This window comes from Tiliqua scincoides, chromosome 3, assembly GCF_035046505.1.
Source record: "Tiliqua scincoides isolate rTilSci1 chromosome 3, rTilSci1.hap2, whole genome shotgun sequence".
NCBI classification, from domain to species: domain Eukaryota; kingdom Metazoa; phylum Chordata; class Lepidosauria; order Squamata; family Scincidae; genus Tiliqua; species Tiliqua scincoides.
In genome coordinates this window covers 148,932,225-148,954,763 of record NC_089823.1, presented here as the reverse complement: position 1 = coordinate 148,954,763, position 22,539 = coordinate 148,932,225, and the positions used below count along the sequence as shown (strand labels likewise).

The following is a 22,539-nucleotide window of genomic DNA, read 5'->3' as shown; positions in this document are numbered from 1 at the left end:
AAGGAAAATAGCCTTTTAACAATAGCCTCATTAGTGGGAGAGAGGGCAGCTGGCTGACAATCCATCAGTCATTCTCTCTCCAGGCACAAGGCAAACCCCTCCCTTCCCCCTGAGCAAGTGAAGGAAGGCTAAATGGCAGTGATTATCACCTTCTCCATTCTTTCCTCCTCACTGTTGCTCCTGGTGAAGGGAGGGATTGCTTCCTCCATGTAAAGCCTAAGCACCTGGAGAGAGACTGATTACCTCTGTGTGCATTTCAAAAGGTAAGCAAGGCTGTTTTTAATCACCCGAGCAAAGGGACTTCATTTTTTAAACTGATTTGCTTTAGTGCATTTTTTGACATCCACATAAGTTCTGGGAACAGAACCCTCGTGAATAATGAGACTAAGGACCAAATCCTATCCAATTTTGCAGTGGTGCCAATGGGCCATGCACTGCATCCTGCGGTAGGCAGAGGCCTCCTCAAGGTATGGGAACATTTGTTCCCTTACTTCAGGGCTGCATTGCAGTTGCACTGGTGCTGAAAAGTTAGATAGGATTGGGCCCTCAACCTGTATTTTCAAATTCCCCCAATATTAAAGCTGCATTGTATTTGAATGAGAAAAGACAAAAGATAGTGAGGTTATTAATTTTATTATGCATTACTTTTAAAAAGTATACAAAAAAGTAAAGAAATATCAGTACAAAATGCTAGAAAGAATACCCTCTGTACTACAAATATGTAAACAAGTTGACAGATTAAAAACAGGAAAAGGTAAAACTTACAGGGTAACATCGAGAATATATAGTTACTCAAGTTAAATGAGCATAAGCCACCTTCCTTACACCCTCTCAACTTCCAAGCCTTCCAAACGCCACTGATGAGAGCCTGTGCTAGGAGCCTCCGCTAGTGGTTCCCCTCACATCTTTTAGGTATTCCCCCACAGCCCACCCCATGAAGCAGATGAGGGTTTTTCAACTCTAAATAATGACCACCTTTTGGGGCTCAAGGACTTCAGTAAGAAGGGATGGGGAAGGTGGCTTCCATTCATGCACCTTGAATAGTTGTAAACTCTGGATGCTACCCATTCTTTCAAAGCAACTACTTTAGTCCAAATCTTGAAACTAATTGTAAGAACTGGCAAGCAAAAGTGGCCCATGAAATCAGTTAAAATATGTTCCCTTTGCATATGCTTCCCTTTAAAAAAAAAAATACTTTGTAGAATAATTGAGCTAGTGGAAGCCCTATTTCTTTGTCAGAAATAAGATGTGCTGATAAAACTGTCACATTTTCTGGCATTTACCTTGCAATTGCTCAAACCTGAGAAACTAAAACATTTAATGAAGTTGGGGTAGAGCGACTGCCTTTCATTTAGTTCACTTAAGGAAATCCACATCAAGTATCTGAGCAGTGTGCCACTTGTGGTTTCCTGTGAAGCAGCCTTCCATTACAGATAACCTGCTCTGGGAAGATTCAGCTAATCAGAAACTCCCTCTGGAATATGTCCATATAAAACATGCATTTTAGCTCTTCATGTTACATTTGTTGCAGATATAGGTTGATAATACCTTGATTTCTGAGGACAAGTTTCTAATTGTTTGATGAAAGGCTTGGATAAATTTCGAAACAAATGAGCCTGTCAACAGCTGAAATGTAACAAAGAATGCATCATTTTAAAACAGTTTCTTATATAATTACTTTGAAATTACCAGTTTCATCAGTTGCAGAAAGGAAGGATACCAAATTGAAAGGTTTGATCCAGTATGTGGAAAATTTATGCAAAAATCATCCCAAAACTAAAATGGAACACTAGGGTGTGTTATTTTAAGACTGCACTCTGTCAATATGCAGAAGAATGTGATGGGAAAAACATTCCTTGATTTATTGTACTTGCTGAGAGTTTTCAGACCAGGAAGGCTTGTGGAAGATGACAGTAGGACCATAAATCATGAAAGTCCACTGATCCATATGTCATATGCTTCTGACCCTGCACTCAGCACAACCACAATAGTAGAACCTACAAAGTAATATAGAAGCAGGCATTTTTTTCCTAAGCTTTAGTCCTACGTCTGAAGTGCAGGAGTAGAGAAAAGGTATTTTGTTCCTCAAACTGGGCAGGCTACAAATAAAATGTAAGTGTTCAATCTTCTCCAGTAGAAAAGACTGACCTCTCTACAAAGAGACATTCCTATATGGCATGAAGAGTTCTGTTCAACTTTTATACATGTTGTCCAAACTACCTGAAACTTCCTTTGCAGCAAGAAGTTTATATTCCTTTGGAATTACCTCAGGTTAAAGCTTAGTACCAACTCATATAACAGCAGCAATGTTTTCAAGTGTTCAGCTTAAAAGGTTCCAGCACTTACAGGTGTGAAAAATCAGCTTTAAAATGTGAATTTCATTTCATGATTTCTTGAATACCATTTAATGACTGACTGACAGCCTGACATAAATTATTACACCCAGAGTTCAGAATACTAAAGTCCTGAGTGTGCCAGCAGAATGGAGACTCTTGACCAGAAAAGGCAAGTTACCCTTCAGAAATCTAGCAAGCAGTAGTGTTCTTGTGAGCTAACATTTAACTAATTAACACTTAAGTATCCTTCAGAATTTGAACACATCCGAGCGCTGCTCTGAATCTAAGGACATCACAGAAATGCATCATGTTAATACAAGCTCAACAGATTATGCTGGTTTTACATAAATAAGATATGTATATTAGTCCAACAATCCAGTTACTCTGCATTCCTAATATGGCTTTCAGTTTTGAGCACTGCTTCAACACAACACTTTCAGCAACAGTGTACAATTTTAAAAAGGGAAACAAAAAAAACACACAACACACACAGACTCAAATTATTTTAAAATCAACATCAGAAACTGGCAGGACTCTAAAACATGGGAAAAGCAAGCAAGTTAAGCGTGTGCATGTGTTTGGACCTCAGCTTCTACTTTAATTTCTTTATATGCATGCTAGACAGAAAATGATTTGTAATCAAAGCCAAAAGCACCTGGCCCAACTTACTTAATTGTATCCTTTCACATACACTAGTTTGCCCACAGGAAAATATAAAAAAAGACAACACAAAGATGGCAGTCATTCCTTGGTGAATACTGCACTGAAAAAAGCCACCAGAACCTATCATAGTACTACTAATGAATACATCTGTGTGTACAAAAAGAGATGGCAAGGTATTGAGTCATCAGTTGGGCTGTGTGCCCAGGCCACAGTCAAAACATTAGTTACAGGACAGCAATATACAGGCCAGGATCCAAAGAACTAAACATCTAGTTTTGCAAGTCTAAGAGGTCTTTACACTTCTTTTGTTTGAGCAGCAGCTTCCTCCTATCACATGAGGAGAGTTTTAAAAACCAATCATCATATGCCACAAGGATCCAGCTGCTTGGTGGGGTAGAAGGGAAGTTCCACAAATTTCTCTGGTTAGCAGAAACTCTTTGCATGATTCAAAGTAGCTCTTTGGATCCAAGCCAATGTTTAAAAAAGCAAGTTAAGAGGATAAGCTGCAAACTCCTCCTGTTTCTTTCACACTTACCTCTCTTACATTGATCATTTTAGGAATCGAGAATTAAAATTAATTCAAGTATAAGCTTTCCAAATATAGTAAGGAAATGCTGGAGGTATGCAGTTTTCATTAAGAGTTGGACACCAACCAACCACTAAAAATGCTCATCCATGAGAGCCACAATTAAGAACCTTTAAGAGTCAGTCATTAAATTCTTTCATTTATACAAAGTACAAAAGCCCAAAGTGCTACCTACCTATATTCAGCAATTAGTTTAAAGAAACTCAAACACTAAAAATATTGTACTCCACTCTTTAAAGCAATAAATTCTCACCACCATGTCTGAGTGTTTGGTATATATATATATATCCTGAACACAGTGGCTGGTAACGTATGCATGCAGTGCTATGTGCATGCGAGGTTTCTCATTCTCCTCAATGAGCAAAGCTCTGCATTGGCAATGGATAATCCACATGTATGCCATTTCTCCTCAGAGAATGGGAAAGCCCTGCACACAAGGACTAGGTCCACGGTGGGCCTGCAGGAAGCAACTACTACAGCAGTTTGATTTAAATCAGGTTCTGAAGGTCACTTAGAAGTACACTTGCGGTCTTCTCTTCACCTTATACTTTAGTGAGCCATACCGCACCTGAAATGGGGAAAAAAAATGTGGAAAATTTTAGAATCTCCTTAACAAAATGCTCTCTAATCCCATGGCCCTGAATTGGTTATTTTCTACTACAGACAGGTCTAACATCCAGCACAGGCACAGATAACTCCAAATATTGTGCAGTGAAAAGCAGCTTGAGACCATTAACAACTAAAAATAGTCATTTTATATAATTACACAAAATTCATCCCAAATGTTTACTATGTATACACAAGTGCTGGAAGGCCAATACAAAACATAGGCAGCTTTATTTAACTCATGTAAGCTGCTCCCTGATTTGAAACAATACAGAATAGGACCAGCAGAACAGAAGCAGAGCAACTGCCATGCTAATGTTCTCCTGCCCATAGCAAAGAGATCAGGGACTAGCTGTTACATTTGCTCCTCTGTCCTCCTACACTTCACTTTAGGAAATCACACAATCAACTACACTTCACTTTAGGGAAAAGTGAAAAATGAACACTAAGAGATACAATGTAGACCATAACCTTCCTATGCAAAAAGATGCCTCAAGCAAAACACAACCCTTCTCTTCTTAATCATATCTAGTTCAGAAGCAGTGTGATAATTTGGCACGCAACTTTTTTAAAAAAGAAATGCAATATAGGAATGGCATTTCTTCAAACACAAATACTCATTTTTCCTTCAAAAAACTTGTGCCAAGTTTTCAAGATTCCTTTTGTATAAGGGAGAGGATATCTACAGGATTATGGAAGGAGTCAGCAATATGAAAGCTAAGAACATTCTTCAAGATGACTAATCCCACTTTAGTATACTGTTATTAGTAATTATTATTAAGAATTTATATACATTGCTTTTCAACAAGAAGTAGTTCACAGGTTGCTTAACATAGCAAAATAAATCAGTAATGCAACTTCACACTAAAAACACTGCTGTTTTCCAAATAGATATCAAACATCTAAGCATGTTTCTAGATGCAGCACTAAACCATGGTTTGGTGTTACATGAACAAAAGATGCAGCACTAAACCATGGTTTGGTGTTACATGAACAAATGCCAAGGAGCCTTGAGTGTGTACGCTTCCTCTTCTCCAGGCATACTGGGATTTGTTTCTTCAGGCAGTGGTTTACAGAGAAGCACAAATCATAGTTTGCTTTTCCAAATGAAATGGCATACTATGGTTTCCTGTAACCAAAGATTCAAAGAAAGGAATCTTGGAAAACAGCAGGAGAAGGTGGAGAGAATTTGTGAATCTGAAGCCCCATAGCAATTACTGAGAAAATAGCAAACCCTGGTGTGGCATATTTGGACAGACACTACAACTTTTGAATTATTCATTCCATAACTGCTTATTAAAATAGAAGAAAGGCTCTAAATGAAAGCTTCCACCTGTAACCATATAGTCCATAACACTACAATAGAGAATGGCATGCTAATTACCTTTCTACAGAACTTTACACTATCAAGAGAAAGGTTTACTTGCCTCTTTGCGGCCTCTGATAGTTTTTACAGATTTCATGCTTTGTGTTCGTCGGAGACCTCTCTGAGCAAACATCTCATCTTCTGAGTAGGTCCCTTCCCTCTCTTCATCTGTTTTATCATCTTCAGAGTCCTTTTTTATTGGAATACCATAACCTAACAAAGTACAATATCAAAATTCTACAAGCTGCTATTTGTATCAACTATTTACAATGATCTGTCACTATCAAGGCAGAAAATGCAAGTAGATAAGGTATCTGGAAAATGGCTTCTGCAACTTAACAGGCCTTCTAAACAGAGTCACAGGGGAATGGAAGAATAACTCAGCTCAATAAGGAAACGGTGTAAATCTGCATTATCACACAAAAAGTAAAAGACCATAATGCCAGCCATGCATCAACATACAAAAGGCCATAAAGCCAGACAGACCACAGACCATTAAAAAAAAAGTGGTAAGCTTTCTCCTACTACACATTGGAAGAAAAATAAAACCAAAGCCAGTTGGACTTGCATGTAGGATGAGGCAGATCTGAGAATGTCAGTTAAATACTGGACTCTTTATGTAGATTACATAAATACAGTAGACTCCCGCATTACAATACTAATCCAGTCTGGGCTCTCCATCATGTTATGAAAATATCATAATGTGAACCCAACAATACACTTGATTTTTGATAATTGGTTCCAAGACCTCAGAAGCCATTCAACCTCAAATGACTTCTACACTGAGCTGCGAATCCTAGCCTGTTCCCTCACCTCCAAACACAAACTCCTTTCTCAAATCCCTGTTGATCTCAAATCAACAGACCCAGCCATCCTCATCTTGCCCAGCTGCCACCATTGCTGTTTTACCAGAGAGATGCTACAAGCTCTTTTGGGTTATTTGCTGGTTTTCTGCACTACAAAATGCATGAGAAAGGGAAATGAGAGGAGCTGCCTCATCCCTTCCTTCCCTCACATCTCATCCTAATGAGAATGCAAAGCTGCCTGCAATGCACAGCCAACCACTGCCACTCACGCAGCCTGTCTCTCCTCAGCTCCTTTGAGTGTCCACCATGGCCCCACCACAGCCACCCCAGAATGGGAGAATCTATCACTGGCTCCGAAGTTTCTGTTTTGTGGAGTGGTGCTGTTGCCAGATGAGGGACAAAGGTGCGAAGAGCTCTTGGTACTTCTCTGCTCAGTCATATACTAACTGGCCACCCATTACTTGTTCCCACTTCTCTTTCTCTCCACAGACATGGCAGCGCATACTTATCATAAAGCGCATAACTTAACGTATAGTGAACCTTATGTTATTAAGGAGAGCTCGTCGTAAAGTGATTTCATAGTATGCTGAACAAACTGTAAAGCAGGGGTCCACTGTACAGATGAAAGTGGAGGAGATGACCATCTTTTTGGAAGACAGGGTGGCAGGAGCAGATAACACAAACTATTCAGAAATGCAATGACTGCATCAGTTCCAGGAAACACCAGACTATAGCTATCCTGATCAAATTTGCAGAAATAAAGGTGTCTCACTATTCAAGGAAATAAAGCATTTAGCTTTATACCACTCCTTGCTTTATACAAAGCGTAACACAGCAAAAACAGAAACAGGTCAATTGTTTTAGTGATGTACAAACCTAATGATTCATTGGTGGAGCCTTTGCCTCTCTTTTTGGTATCAGGTAAAGTTTGGTAGTGTCTCTGACCCACTGGTTCATCACCTTGAATAGCTGTTAAATCATGCATGCTGAAACTCCGCAACTTTTCTGTTATTGCTCCTTGACTCTGTAAAATTAGAAGTGGAGGAAAAAATCCTTCAAGTGGAGCAGTACATTTGGGACCATTTTCTTCCACATTGATCTGTAATCGCTAGATGCATAATTGTACCTTTACAAGGTTCTGCATGCAGCACCTGCATTTGTTTCCAACAATTACATTTCCATATTTTTGGAGTAGTACAGTACTCAGTCTTAATCTTTTAACTCTGCAAAACCCCAAAGTGAATGCACAAGAGTCACAACAGAACATGTCAATAGGGTAATGAGAGAATTTAATCTGTGAGAGGAAAGTTAAGCGCTATTTACTTATCCACTTAAAATAGTCTCATAACAAATTCTAAGAGTAATCTGAAAAGGAAGACTCAAGTTAAAAACACTACAGATATTAAGCTCTGTGTAGGTTAGTTATATATTTAGTCTACAGCGGTAGGATTTTATTTTCTGTCAAAACCAGGCATTAATAAAGCTCAGACTCCAAAACAAAGTTTAAAATGCTTAAAGCTTAATCAAAAGCTATGGAGGGTATGGGGTCCTGTGCCTCAAAACAGCTCCCTGACATAATTGTAACTCACTTCTGGTTTTCATCTGAGGTTTTACAGGCCTCTAGTTTTTAGGGAACAGCATTTCTGCCCTAAGTAGTGTCTCTAATATGCTGTGCGGCCACACAGCTTGAAGCTGAGCTCCACGCAGCTCAGAGCTCTTCTGAACGGGAAGTTGACAATAACATATGATGTAACTTCAAGTTCAAATTTATTAGGTTGATCAGCACATAGGCCATACACCTATTTATCTAAAATCTTAAAACCAGAGTTTAAAACCACATAGAAACAGAATTTGGCTACAACCACAACACACTCTTTGCAAAGACTACTTAACAGTAATTTCAATCTCAGAGTTCGAAAACAGAAAATATATGTATCCATTTCTTAAGAATCAATCTCTCCCTGTTGTATATTTTGGGCCATAATGTGCGTGTTCTCCTCCGTTCTCAGCAGCTAAGCAGGGTCAGGCCTAGTTATTACTTGGATAGGAAACCGCCTGAGAATACTGGATGCTGTAGGCTATGATGTAACTGCTGAATGCTGGAATATGTTGTTGCGCCACTCTGTAGCAACTGAAGGTCCATAGCATGGACCCTTTACCACAGGGGAATATAGGTCTGAACCTGCTTTCTTACCCTGTGGCTCTTGATATTGTATACTTCAACTCAGGCACCTATAACCATTTTGTCTACTACTATGGCTCCTAACTAAAGAATTCCACATTTTATTAACTCATTTCTGCTTAGTCCACAGGTGTACACCTTTGATTCCTGTTGTGTATACGTAACAATGAGCAGAAATAGCTTAAAAGGCAAAGACTGAATTTAGCGTGCAAGTTGATGTTTATTCAAGTTACATTTGCCAAATTTATTCTGAGCATGTATAACTGAATTTTCTTGCCATATTGTGCCATATTATAAATGCTATTCTCATGAAATAACTTGCTTATTGTACTAGTTGTCTTCTCAACCACTTTTAGGAAGACACTTGATTTAACAAAGAGCAGTTGTTATGGCTAAATAGGTAGCTTTATATCAGACACTCGAAAGCTAGAACATGTCAACAAAGCACTACTAACATTCTCTTGGAATACTGTATACAATGAATAGCCCAAACAAGTCTGTGCCAGGGTACAAATAGCCTGAATGTTTTACACAAATGGTGGTCACCAAGCAAACAGCTATACAAGTTAACATTAGCCAAAGGCCATCATAAGCCTTTGTAGATAAACTAGTAGAGGAAACCTATCAAATACATTATTTGGAAATGTAATGGTTTTTACTAACAGTTCTTAAGGATAAGAACATGGTAAACAAAGTATTGCAGAATATGTGATACTATGCAAGAAATAAGAAGAAAAGCTGTTTTGGATGCATACTTTAGGAGTTTGTATTGTTTGAAATGGAGGAAATTATATATTGGACAGGGCATGCAGAGCAATACTGGAAGCCATGAACAAGTCACACAGTGTAGAAGCATAGCCCCCACCCCATCAAGATGCAAGACTTGCATAAATAGTCTGCCTTTGTTATGAGCATGGATAGGCTCCTTGCCTGGGCCCTAGATATGTGGCTTGTGTTTATTTCTAACAACACTGTGGTAATGCCACCTTAACTGTGCCATCTGTAGGCAGCGTAGTACCACCTGTCTTAAAAAGAGCACTGCAAAGATAGCACAGCATAAAAAGCTTGACACACAATGAGATTAATGAAGCATTAGCCAAGCTGAACATCACAGCCAGCATTTCTACACCTTGTAAATATTTCAGAAGTTAACAAATTATCCTGTGGTCTAGCGGAACAGGATTCTAAATCACAGTTAGGTGCAACTTAGAAAACAGATATGGCTCAGCTTCCTCCCTGGAAGGGAGGGCTTGAGCCCTATGAAAGGATTTAAGGCCCAAGACTGGAAAAGAAAGAGATAGGTGTTCAATGGTCAGTAATGGGAAATTGTAGGAAAGTCATGCCAGGGTCAGTATTCATCAACAGAACACTCATAGGAGATGCCAACGGTAGGCTTGTTTATAACCAATCAGGCATGATTTGGCTCAACTACAGCCATTCTTTAGGAGAAAGGCTGCAAATCATAGCACGGCACATATTTTGGATACAGAAGATCCCATGTTCAATCTTGGACATTTCTATGTAGACCTGGGAAAGACCCCGTCTGAAATCCTCAAGAGCCACTACCAATCAGTAAACACAATACTGAAAATGGAACTATTGTTTATACTGAATCAGATAGCTTCATATGGTCACTAAAGCAACTTCATACATTCATTAAGGAAGGCAAAGTTTCTATATCACTGCCAGGAATGAATTACTCCTCCTCTGCTACTTTCCCCAGTCGCTAACTGCTTTAGCAATAGCAGTTTCTAGAATAAATAAATAAGCGCATGCAATTTGAGCAACTCTTGTTTACAAGAATAGCTGATGACAAAAGTTCCCTCTAATTCCCCCCCCCCCACTGTGCAGAGCAGTTAATGACCCAACCTGTATACAACTACTGTGATCTTCAAATGGGCAATGGACAGATAATATAGAGTGAACACCGCCTTATCTGCAGGTCTGGCATCTATTGATTTTACTATCCACAGATGATGGAGTCCGTGTTTAAGAGTGTTTTAAAAAGTCAAAGAAAAAAAGTCAAAGAAAATTTCCTATCATAGTGCTGCAACACTGTGCCATTTGCAGAGCTGCAGGGCACTCAATGGTGCCCCTAGAGCCACTTATGGGTTGTGTTGGGGTGAGCCAGGGTCGATGGAGGGGGTTGTCTGAACTGTAAGTGGCTTCTGGAGCACCAATGAGTGCCCTGCAAAAGATGAAGTTTTGCAGCAGTGTGGCAGGAAAGGCTAATTTCTGACTTATTTTGACTTTTAAAAACACTTTAAAAAGTGGGCCCCATTATCTGTGGATCTCAGTATCTGCAGGGACATGGAACTGATCCCCCTGCAGATACTGAGGGCTGACTGTATAACATATCCAGTCATATACGAAGAATGTGTTCACCAGAAGTGATTATTTTTGTACAACTGCAGATGCTTGTGCAGATGCTTATGAAACACAGGACAGCAGTACAGCCCACAGCATGATGGAACAAGCATTTTGAGGAGTTCAGATAGAAATCTAGTAATTCAAAAAAAACTTTCTGTCTTACCCCTAACCCCTAGGTTAATACAATTTAACAACTTTAGAAGGATTTTGATACCAACAGTTATTGCTGCAGTGACTTGGCACTGTGCTTATCTTATATACATTATCTTATATACATTTAACCTTTACTTACAATTGCCAGACATGACATACAATATTTCATGAGTATTTGGCTCCACTACTTACATTTTTTAATCTACACCTGTGTAAATGAGGGAGTGAATAATACAAACTGACTAAAAATGTCCTCCAGCTACTGAATGCTAGGTATTCTGCTTAAAATGGTAACAGACCTTCTGAAAACACAGATTTACAGCACAATCCTTTGCATGTCTACTCAGAAGTTCCACTGTATTCAATGAGATTTACAGCCCAATCCTATCCTCCCCCACCACCAATGCAGTGGTGCCAAAATGGCTACCACTGCCTCCAATGGTGGGGGGCAGCTGTGGGTTTCTCCACTGGGTAAGGGAACAATCTTTCCCTTACCCAGGAGTAAGCCTTTGCAGCATGGAGGGGTCTACTCGGACCTGCACTAGCTAAATAGCTGGTGCAGGTCCATGTGTATCTTCTGTGCTGCGGAGGCTTACTTCCAAGTAAGGAAAGATTAAGCATGATCAGGTATGGGAAGGGGATTAGGATCCGGCAGATCTCGCTGCTGAAGAAACATACAAGGCCCCTTCTCAGAGAAACTTGTATGTTTCTATCTTGCCCCATCAATTCTCATCAATATATGTGCTCAGAAATACAGGTTCTCTTTCTACATTGTTATAATTATAAATGACTTCAATAGTGTCCATTACCTACGTGACTCAGTTACAGTGATGGTTGACCCACCCGTTACTTTTAGACAGAAAGCCAAAAGTACCTTCAAGTCTAAATGAAACAGCACAGCTAAATGAATGCTTTCTAGCATTATACAAACTTCAAGCAAGAGCAGTAATGGTTCAAGTAAGAGGTAATTAATGTTTTATTCTAAAAACTGAAGAGTTTAGTAGGGATTCGTGTTCATTTCCCACTCATATGTACAGCAGCACTATTTCATGCCTTATTTTCCATGGGCAATTACCTCAACTTGATTGAAGGAATACAGCAGAAAGAGGCCAGAAATCCTATGGAGTGTGATTACCAGCAAGAAAAGGCAACAAGAGAGAAAGAAAGGGTCATCTTCACTATTAAAACAGTCATAATGCAACCACTGTTAATGAGATAACATACTTTTAGAAAGAGTTATCCAGTTCCTTTGAGCATAGGCATTAAAATGAACTTTATTTTTACACTGAATGGCTAATAATAAATATTATTTACCTTTACAGCCGCAGTCACTGCAGCAGTAGCAGCGAAATTTAAGCCTTGTTTTCCAAAGTTAACCATTGTTTCATAGCCACGTTCTTTGGCTTGCACAATATATTCATCAATCTCCTAAATGGAGGCAAGGAGCAGAGAAAAAGCACACACACCATAGTACAAACATTAGTGTAATTTGACATCTACAATCTGTGTTTTCCTTTTTTAGTGTTATACACTAATTTATGTTACCAATGAAAGTTCCTCTCTCCCCCCTTTCACCACCACAAACACCTGATGCATGCATATTTAAATGTTTTTCCATATTAGAATAAATGATCATTTTAAAGCCAATACTGAGGAAAAGTCTTACCCTTTCTTTTGAAGAAAGGAGAGGATGAAGGAACTTCCTATATATTAAACTTGCCCCTCTAGTATAAGGAGAGAGCAACCAGATAACAAATGCAATCTTCAATTCATAGTACAGTGGAAACCTGCAAAACATGAATTCGTCCAAAACTGAGCTATGCTTTTAGAAATAAGTATGTCCCTTCTAATTCACTTACTTCTGAATGACATTCTCCAATAACGTCATTAAAATATAACTTTTTCCAGTTCAAAGATCTTGTGGAAAATAATTCTAAGTTTTATAGAAGTTCATTTTTTATAAGCAGTTTTTATGAAGTAGTAAGTACATAAATAGACAAGGAGATATGGTAAAATATTGACTGAAAATATCCATTCTAATCTAAAAAGTCTTAATTGCTACATAATATAAATTCAGCAGCCTAACTTGAATTGACAAAACTTTTAATGTAGCCTTCTACTTTCAATAGGCTATGTCAAACCCCCCAAAAGAAAACTCTTGTCACATTTTCAATACACTCATTTTTTCTTTTCCTTATCTACATGAGGTGACTAAGGTTGAAACATGTTAAAGACCAACATTTCCCACAATCAACAAAATTTTTTCCTTTTTCACAATGGTGCAATTAATATTCTTTTTAGGGTACAATCTTCTGCAGAAGTAGCAGCACGCACCAGAGAAAGTATGTTCTGCACTGATCAGTGCAGAGGTGGATCAGACCTGGGTGGGATTGGTGGCACTGACACATGTCACATCCTATCTACCTTCCTGGGCCTGATCCGCCGAACACAGGGCAATGAGGGTTTGCACCAGCAAGTGAGCTTGTGCAGGTCTGACTGGCCCCACTGCGGCTGATGGGGCTTAAGGGGACAAATGTCCCCTTACCCCAAGGAAACCTCCAGCAGCCTAAATTCCCATGCAGGATGCAGAACAGGTCGTATCCGGGAACTTGTGCTGCTCACTGAGTATCAAGTGGCTTTTGAATGCCTATTTTCTGTTGTGTAACAAAGTGAAATCCTATGCATTTAGTTTTTGTTCTATAGATATTATGTGCCAAAACTACTACTCCTCCATTAATGATACCCTGTTGAGACAAACAGATATACTGGCCTTTTCCAAAGACCAGGTTGGGTATCAACATATATTATTTCACCTCTATTTGAATTATTTCTGTACTATTTTTACGGATACCTAGAAATCAAATAACTGCATAATATTTTATATCCCCACCCTTGGCAGAACTGATATAGAATAATTTTCTCAATTATCTATTTAGTACTTAATATATCAAAACACAGTTGCAATAATCTTGTGCCACTGTTCTTACCAAGAGATCATTAGATCCGTTATTGTTTCAGTAGCAGTATACAGGGCAAACACAATCCAATACATCATCCACCGCACCTGAAAATGAAATCTTTGAGCATTAAAGACAACCATTTAAATGCAAATAAATAATGAAACACAAGGCTTAACAACTTGCTTTGGGCTGGCTAAATTTTGATCCAAAATTTAGTAGGCAAACTAATTTTTCAACTTTCAGAGTTCTTCATTTTAACACTGGTCCAAAAATCTCACAGGCTACCAGTGAATGGTATAAATTAGATATTACATATAAAAAAGCTTTAAGAAGCATGCCCCCAATCCCTGTGGCTGTAGGAAAAGCTGACAAATGTGAATGCTACAGCAAGAGGATCAAAAAGCTTTAATCCAAATGTAAACAGCATTGTTACATGAAGAAGAAATGGAGCATTCTGTGAGTTCCTCTTATAGAACAAATACTGTAAAAACCTCATTGAAAAATGGTGGTTTAAGCTTCACCTGCTTATGTAAAGTACCTTGAATGCTGTATTTAAAAAAAGAGAAAGGGTTCTATGAAATACATAAACGTTTTGTTTTAATGTTAAAATTCATGACACTAAGGGCCCAATCCCATCTAACTTTCCAGTGCCAAGGAAGCCTCCATGACTGCTCCCACTCAGCATGATGCAGCATATGTCCCATTGGCACAGCTGCATTGGTGCAGGCAAGTTGGATAGTACTGGGCCCTCTGGCTGTAATCTTATAATACAGACTTAACTAAGAGTAAGTCCTACTGAACTCAATGGACTTACTCCTAAGTAAACACATCTCTCCTTTCCTTTCCAGATTGGTATGACACACACACACACTCATTTAAGTGACCTATTTGAAGGTGAGGGTGTATGCTGTACGTGGAACCCTCCCCCAAGGAGGTGTGCAACAGAGATTCCCTAAAGATGTAAGGTATTCTGAACATGTTTAAGCCATGGGGGGAAAATGGTTTTTTCCCCTATTTTTTTGCCCCAAAAAATGGAAATTAGGGAGAAAATTGGAATAAATGCCAGTTATTTTCCTATTAAGTCTAAACTTATTTATTACTTTAGTAGCATAAAATACATCATTTATAACATTCAGCATATAAACCGCAGTATTTGGTATATATAAGAAATTTAAAATTATAAAAATCTCAGTTTTTTCTACATGTATAATTGGAAATATACCCACAAGAGAGGTGCAGACTGTTGTATCCTATGCTGCCTAAGCAGATGAATCTGTTTTTGCCATATGAGAAATAAGAAAAAATATCCACCTGTGGAAGGGTCACACAATCCATAAAGGATTGTACTAAGTGCTATTTTTCCTATGAAATGGCTCCAAAAAGCAACAAAAGAGCAAACTCAAAATTAGAAATCACAAACTCAGCACCACCATTATTTTAAGTCGCTGAAATACGAAGTGGTCATCATAAATGAAACATGGCACTGTACCATTGCTTTACATTATCTAAGCACTATTACTACTGTTCCTGGGAGACTGGAATTTAAATCAGAACAGCAAAAATAATTTTCTGTTTATTAAAAACAGTATGCAGGGCAGAAGTTGGTTAACTGACCCATTTTAAGGCTGCTTCAACCTAAGGGTTGAAGGCAAGTGGGTCTTCAAGCAAGCAGCATGGGCTAGATGGAATGCCATGAGAAGCCTACTAGAATGGGCTTCTGAAGAGAGCACAGATTCTAAAGCATGTCTCTGGTGAATAAGAAGAGTCTTCTGCTTGTAGTCACATCTGAGTAACCATCCATGGCATTTGCCAGATGAAAAATGGATGCACTATTAAGTTTAAGGATTAACTCCTTTAAGATATTTAATCTGTCTATTCTATAATTCCTACAACACACTGATGTCAAATTTCATACTTTACAGAAGAAACCATTCCTATCCACACTAACATAAAAATAACGAGATGCTATTTTGTCTTAAGAAGTAAAAAAAAAAAAAAAAGAAGGTGGGATCTGAAGTTATTCATGTAAAAGAAAAACTTTTTATAACAAAGATTCTTATAAGTTTGCAGCAGAAAAACAACACAGGCCATTAAAACATCACATCCAATTAGCCTGCTACCAAATCAAAGTAGTAATATTCAGACCTTCAACACATTTTCCAACATTTTGTTAGCCAGGCATTTTAAATTCCAGTTCTATTATTGCAGACAACATTTCAACATTTCAATGCCAGACAACATTTCAAAAAAAAAAACAACTACTGAAATTTGATGCAACAGTAGTTTACAATGTTAAAAAACCACTTTCACACTTAAAGGTTGCAAAGCTATAATTCGGGGGGGGGGAGCCTTGTGGCACCTTAAAGGCAAACAGATTTATGATAACATAAGTGCAAATGATTTCAATCAACTAAAGCTCTGACTATTGGTGGGGAAATTTTACTTAGCAACATCAAGCTTTAATAGTTGAGGGGCAAGTTAAGAGAACATTTGTATATTTCTGAGCTAATCTGAATGTGAAAGAAATATTACTTTTCCTTCAAACAATGAATCACAGCTTTTCTCTAGCTAAATTTCCTTCACCATTTCAAGAACGCATTCATATTGAAGATTTGGCAATATGCATGTTTATTTGCTTAATTTGGTCAATATACATATGATCATTTAAAATTATCTGATCTGTTGACCGCTTAACCTCTTAAATCAATTTTAAAACAGCAGCATTGTAACTCATAGCTGCACATTATGTCTTAAAATATGCCTCCCTCACTCAACTACTTGAAATTCTTCAGGTTTAGACAGACATCTTAGTATTTCAGATTGAATAGAAAGCTAGTCATGTGATGATATCCTAAGCTTAACTCTCAAAGGAATTAAAGGGTATTTTAAGCTTAAGTGAACAGAGTTAAATTAGTGTACACGCCAGCTAAAGTTACTACACTGATGGGTTGTCTTATCTGAAAAAGTGACCTTCATGTGAACTTTCACAGACTGAACACAAGGCTTTAATGCCAAGGGAAAGAGGGCAGGAAAAAGAGAATTAGCTTTGTTTTTAGACACAAGTATAGTTTCTCCAGCAAATATGCACATCAATTGCTTAGAGGGCAAGAAATCATACTTAGTGGGATACAAATATTAAAGTTAAAATAATATAAAATTGTTTTTAACAATGCTGAAGTCGTATTTAAGAGAGATGTGAGGAGGGAGGAAAAATCAGTATTTGGCCATTTGGGGTAACAAACGGATGTTAACTTAGTAGTACAATTAACACACATCTTATATGAGGATTAGGTTCTGAAGTGAGTGCATAAGAGGAAAACCACATACAGTTGAAACTATCTTAAATCTGAAAAATATGTACTGTCACTTTAAAGCTTAAAGTTGGCAGCCCTTCAGTCTTGAAAGACTATGGTATCGCACTCTGAATGGTGGTTCTGGAACAGCGTGTAGTGTGGCTGAAAAGGCCAATTCGGGAGTGACAGTCCCTTCCACACTGGGAGCAAGTGCAGTCTGTCCCTGGTCTGTCTCCCTGGCTATGGGCCTTCCTTCTTTGCCTCAGTCTGCAATTGTCTAAGGGAGAATACCATATCAGTGGTGGACCTGTTTAAAGGTCCACTTTAAAGGAGGGCTCTCCAAACCCTGTCCCATGGGTCAGATCTGGAGTTTGGAAAAAGCCCCCCCCCCCCCGAATAGGCAGCACTTACCATTCTGCATCCCCAGTGACCAGATCAGCTTGAAAGAAATGCAGCACTGCAGCAGAATGGTAAGCACCGCTCGGGATGGGGACTGCTTTTTTGGGACACAGTGGTTTCCAGTTAAAGAACTAAAATTACACTATGAGATACATCTGAGACCTGAGATGACTGAAGGAACAGCAGATTAATTCTCCCATCTCACACTGATTCCAGAGCATATACTTAGTTAAGAGAAAAGGTAGGTGAAATTGCCCATATTATTTAAACAGTTCTCTCTCTTTTGCTGAATGCATATACTAGCGATTCTCAAACTCGCAGGGAGTTTGTGAACTGCAGTAAGACCTTGTGGGGCAGCAGGAAAGGCAGCAATGTGATCCCCAGGATTGCGTTGCTAAGGGGACTGCAGGAACTGGCATGCACTTACCAGTTCCTGCAGCAACCTCCCAGGGGTGTGGGGAGCCTTGCAGAGCGTTGCACTTCAGAAAAAGTGAAACCTTCAGAAAGTGAAAGCGGAGCGATTGCGCTCCGCCTCCGGTTTGCAATTGCAAACCGGAAGTGGAGCACAATCAATCCGCTTTCACTTTCTAAGACATGGGGAGCCCTGCAGAGGGTCGTGCAGGGCTCCCCACACTCCCAGGTGGCTGTTGCAGAAACTGGTAAATGCATGCCAGTACCTGCAGCTCCCTTACGAACACAATCCTAGGGATCGCGTTGCTGCCTTCCCCCTGCCCCTTAAAGGGGGCAAAGTCCAGAGCCCACAGGCTAGGGAGTCATGATGCCCCAGTGAGACAAGTCCTGGCATATCCTGTACTTGAATTTGTAAGATGTGGACCAACTCTACATGATACCCATAAAAAAGTCTATACAACAAGCTTGTTCATTTTTGATGCTTCCCACCTCTGCCAACAATCCACTTAAAAATGCTGCCAGCAACCATTCCCAAATCTACTACACACGAAGGCATTTCAGAAAAAGGAAAATTTTGCCAGACAAATCCCAGAGGAGCAAAGAAAGGACAATCTAGCTCAGCTAGTCTGCATATTTTTTAAGAGTAGCAACAGTGCCAAGAGCCTTACCCAACTCAAATTCATTCACAGATGCAGCCAATTTCAACATTTAAGGAATGTATATCTCTGTATATCTTTTACTCAACTTTCTAGGTGTAAAATATACTCTGAAAACTGATTGTGTGTATAAAAGGAATGGGAGGGTGTCTGAGAATGATACATGAGAAGTTACCTTAATATTCAGGCTATAGCTGTTTAAACACAACATAGCTACTAGGGGAAGAGGGGATTTCTGGAGGAGACATCTATTTTCAACACAGACATGTTTTCTTAAAGGAGCACTAGTTTAATAATTCACTATTCCAAGAGTGGCTGCTTGAGGCATTTAGAAGCCCAGCATTCTGGATAACAAGCTTGCTAATTTAGTCTTGAGGAACTAAAGTTCACCTAGCAAGTAAATGATAATTCATTGTGACTTAAGGCCCAATCCTATGCAAATTTCCAGCATTGGTGCAGCTGCGCCACAAGATTTGAACTGTATCAGGGGCAGTCACGGCATCTTCCTTAAGGTAAAGGAACATTTGTTCCCTTACCTTGGGGCTGCATCAGCACTGGAAAGTTGGATAGGATTGGGCCCTCATACTTAACCAGACAGGTCCAGGTGCTAGATGCATAGGAGTGGCAAAAGGATACAGGCATCTTGTCTTGTATGCTTCCAGAGGCATCTGGTGGGCCACTGTAAGATACAAGAAGCTGGACTAGATGGGCCCTTGGCCTGATCCATCAGGGCTCTTATGAGCACATCTCATTATGAAAGCTGCTGCAATCATACACTGTTACCAGTTCATAGAATAGTAGGGTAGTTAGTTTCACAGAAAATGCTCAGAAAAAATGCATAATTGTCCAGTCCACATTATGTTACTCATTCAGTCACAATAAGAGTATCAATAACATTTCTAAATCAAGACTATTCGTTGGTGATTCAAGTCTTTCCTAAAATGTAGTTGCAAACAATACTCCCAACACACTCTTGTCTATTTCCCAAGTCCAGCCATCTTTAACTATGCTGGCTGTTTTCTGTTCTCCTCTGTTCCTTCTTCTCTCCATTTTTGAACATGTCTGAACTACTTCCGTGTTTGTGTTTCAATATCAACCACTATTTGATGTGCCAAAATGTGTAGTCTGCATTCTTGCCAATTCTCAGTATGTTATGCAGACAGTATGAAATACAAAACAATTTCAGGTTAGATAAGTGCTCGGGCTCAACCAGGATCTTATTTCATATGTGGAGGCCTCTGACATGGAAATATTAGCTGGAAATTAAATATACCACAGAGAAGATTTGTTGTTTAGATTAGCTTTAGAATCATTGTTCTCTTATGCAAGCATGTTCCAAGGGAATAAACTCAATATCATAACTGCACCTCAAATTTGTAATGAAAAGGTTAAGAACAAGACTACAGAAATGAATTGGGATAAAAAAAGATTTTGAATATGCTTTAATATTTAAAAAAAAGTTACTAGTTGCATAAGTACAAGAAGACAAGCAAAATAAATTTACAGGGAACTGGTCTCCTTTTGTTAAATTTTTAAGGAATAAGCCTCATATATCCCCCAATGTAGATTTTTCCTTTAATATGTTTTAAAGAGCTTTGGTTCCTAAGTTTAGTTATATTTTTAAAAATTACATAAATCAAACAATTTGATATAATATAGTACTGAACTAAAAAAATTAAGTTATGCCTCCTAACTTCCACTAATCTCATTATTAATTATTATACTATTAATCTCATTATTAAGAGACCAAGTGGTCTCCTAGGCACATACCAAATATACAAAGACTCATACGGAAATAGGCATTTCCCATGGAATGAACTGCATGTTTAGATGCAAAACCCATGTGAGTTTCCTTATCCATGAAGTGTTTGCCTCAAAATATCCAAGTATCTATTTTTACTTTTTATTCCTTGGGTTCTGAATAAACCCAAGGGTTTATTCCACAAGGGTTTTGAACATATGATTGCAAGATTAATGTAGTTGTTGATATCTGATAGTTTCAAGGAGGTGAGACAGCACCATAGACTGGCTCCTGGCAGAACCCTCCTTCACCACAGCTCATTCTCTTCTTGTTTTTGGTTTTAAAGGGTAGTCATCTGTTCCCCCTCACTTGTGGCGAGTAGAAGAGAATGGCATGAAAGTGGACCTAGCTTTGAATTGTGACTCAGAACAAGCAAAAATAGTGATTGCAAACCGGAAGTGGGTCACAAATGTTATTTTTAATTGTTCCATGATGCGAGGAGCCCAGCAAAGGGGTTCACAGGCTTCCCGTGCCCTTTGGAGGGCTGGTGCTGCCACCAGTGAATTTAAAAAACCACCTTTTTGTCTCAGGCACCTGCAGGATCATGGCAATTGTGTTGCTGCCATCACTCCTTTCCCACGAGCCTCTCCCCCACAAGCGGCCCAAACACTTCCAGGTAGTTTAGGAACTGCTGCCTTAAGCTGACTAAGGAATATGCTCACAAGGACCTGTGGAAAATACAACTCTGGGGCCCTAAGTAACTCACCGAAGTCAAGAGTCTTTGGGGCTAATTATAGTATTCAGCAGCCAGTTGAGCAACTTTAGGGACTGAGGCTATTCTCTTCCATCTCAATCCTAACCTCTGAAGTTCCAGTCTTCCTACCACCACCATACAGTGCAGCACACTTAAACTTCATGAAAGAGCAGTTTTAAAATATTTTAAGAAAATATACCAAAAAGTGCAATTTTATGCATCGGGTTATACACAAAACATTCCTGAAGTAATGAGATAAAATTAAGTTTAATAAGAAATAAGTACTAAGTACTGCATATATTTTTATTTTGCCCCACAAGATGTGTTGTTCCTCAACTTCAAAAATGTTCGGTATTTTTCTTTGTTTATGTTCTCTTACTGTATCAACATTACCAATTTATCCAAGTTAAATACAACTCCATTTCCACTCTTTTCCAGAATGTGTGTTCTTTTATATTGCAATACAGACTTATCATTGCAACGACTGTCTCAAGACTGAAAAAGGTATGTTACTAAATAGTTTTAGTCTTAAGAACAACAGCCAGAGATGAAGGCATCATCAATTATATGCACATCCCATATCTAATCTTCAATCCTTTTACAATGGACAGGAACACAAAGTGAGTGATTGCCTCACCTATCAGATTCCTATCTTCTAGGGCATATAAAGACCAATAGTTGAACTTCTATTAGTAATTAACAGATTAAGTTCTCAAAAGGCAATAACAACATTCCCCTTTTAGAAAACACTGATATTTTAAAAAACACATTGGTATTGGAGAAAAGCTCAAATGAAATGCTGAGCAGAGGTTTTTTTATTTTTAAGTGAGAACACTCACAATTCTGTAAGTTTTATGGTTCCAATCCTTGAAAGACTCAAAGCAGGTCACAAGAACCAGTAATCTAATCTCTATAGGCTGAAGATTTGTCTGCTACCTTGGATAAAGCTGACCATGTGTTGACTCTCCTATACATAATAGACAAGGGCTGAAAAGGGCAGCTCCAGGGTCAATCCTGTGAAACCACATTGTAGGAACACAGGAAGCTGCCTTGGTATAAGACACACCATTGATCCACCTAATTCAATATTGTCTATGCTGACTGGAAACAGCTAGTGTTTATGGCAGTGACTGAACTTGAGACCTTCTGCATGCAAACAAATGTGTGTTACCACTAAGCTATGGCAAACTATCTAGTAGTTCCAAGGACATAATCAGCTACACCCTGAATTCCAGGTGAAATGGTAGTCATTTACTT

General features: G+C 38.8%; 1 protein-coding gene across 2 annotated transcripts in view; it reads right to left on the bottom strand.

Annotated features, from left to right (window-relative positions):
* Positions 1-635: 635 nt before the first annotated feature.
* The window catches only part of REEP3 (receptor accessory protein 3), a 46,678-nt gene continuing 24,774 nt past the window's right edge, over positions 636-22,539 (bottom strand). For both annotated transcript variants that reach the window (XM_066619671.1, XM_066619672.1), the window contains exons 3-8: positions 14,056-14,132; positions 12,735-12,855; positions 12,383-12,496; positions 7,240-7,387; positions 5,619-5,770; positions 636-4,153 (exon numbers count right to left, since the gene is read on the bottom strand). In XM_066619671.1, the coding sequence (XP_066475768.1) occupies positions 4,097-4,153; positions 5,619-5,770; positions 7,240-7,387; positions 12,383-12,496; positions 12,735-12,855; positions 14,056-14,132 (669 nt within the window). In that variant the 3' untranslated portion in view covers positions 636-4,096. The remainder of the gene's footprint in view (positions 4,154-5,618; positions 5,771-7,239; positions 7,388-12,382; positions 12,497-12,734; positions 12,856-14,055; positions 14,133-22,539) is intronic.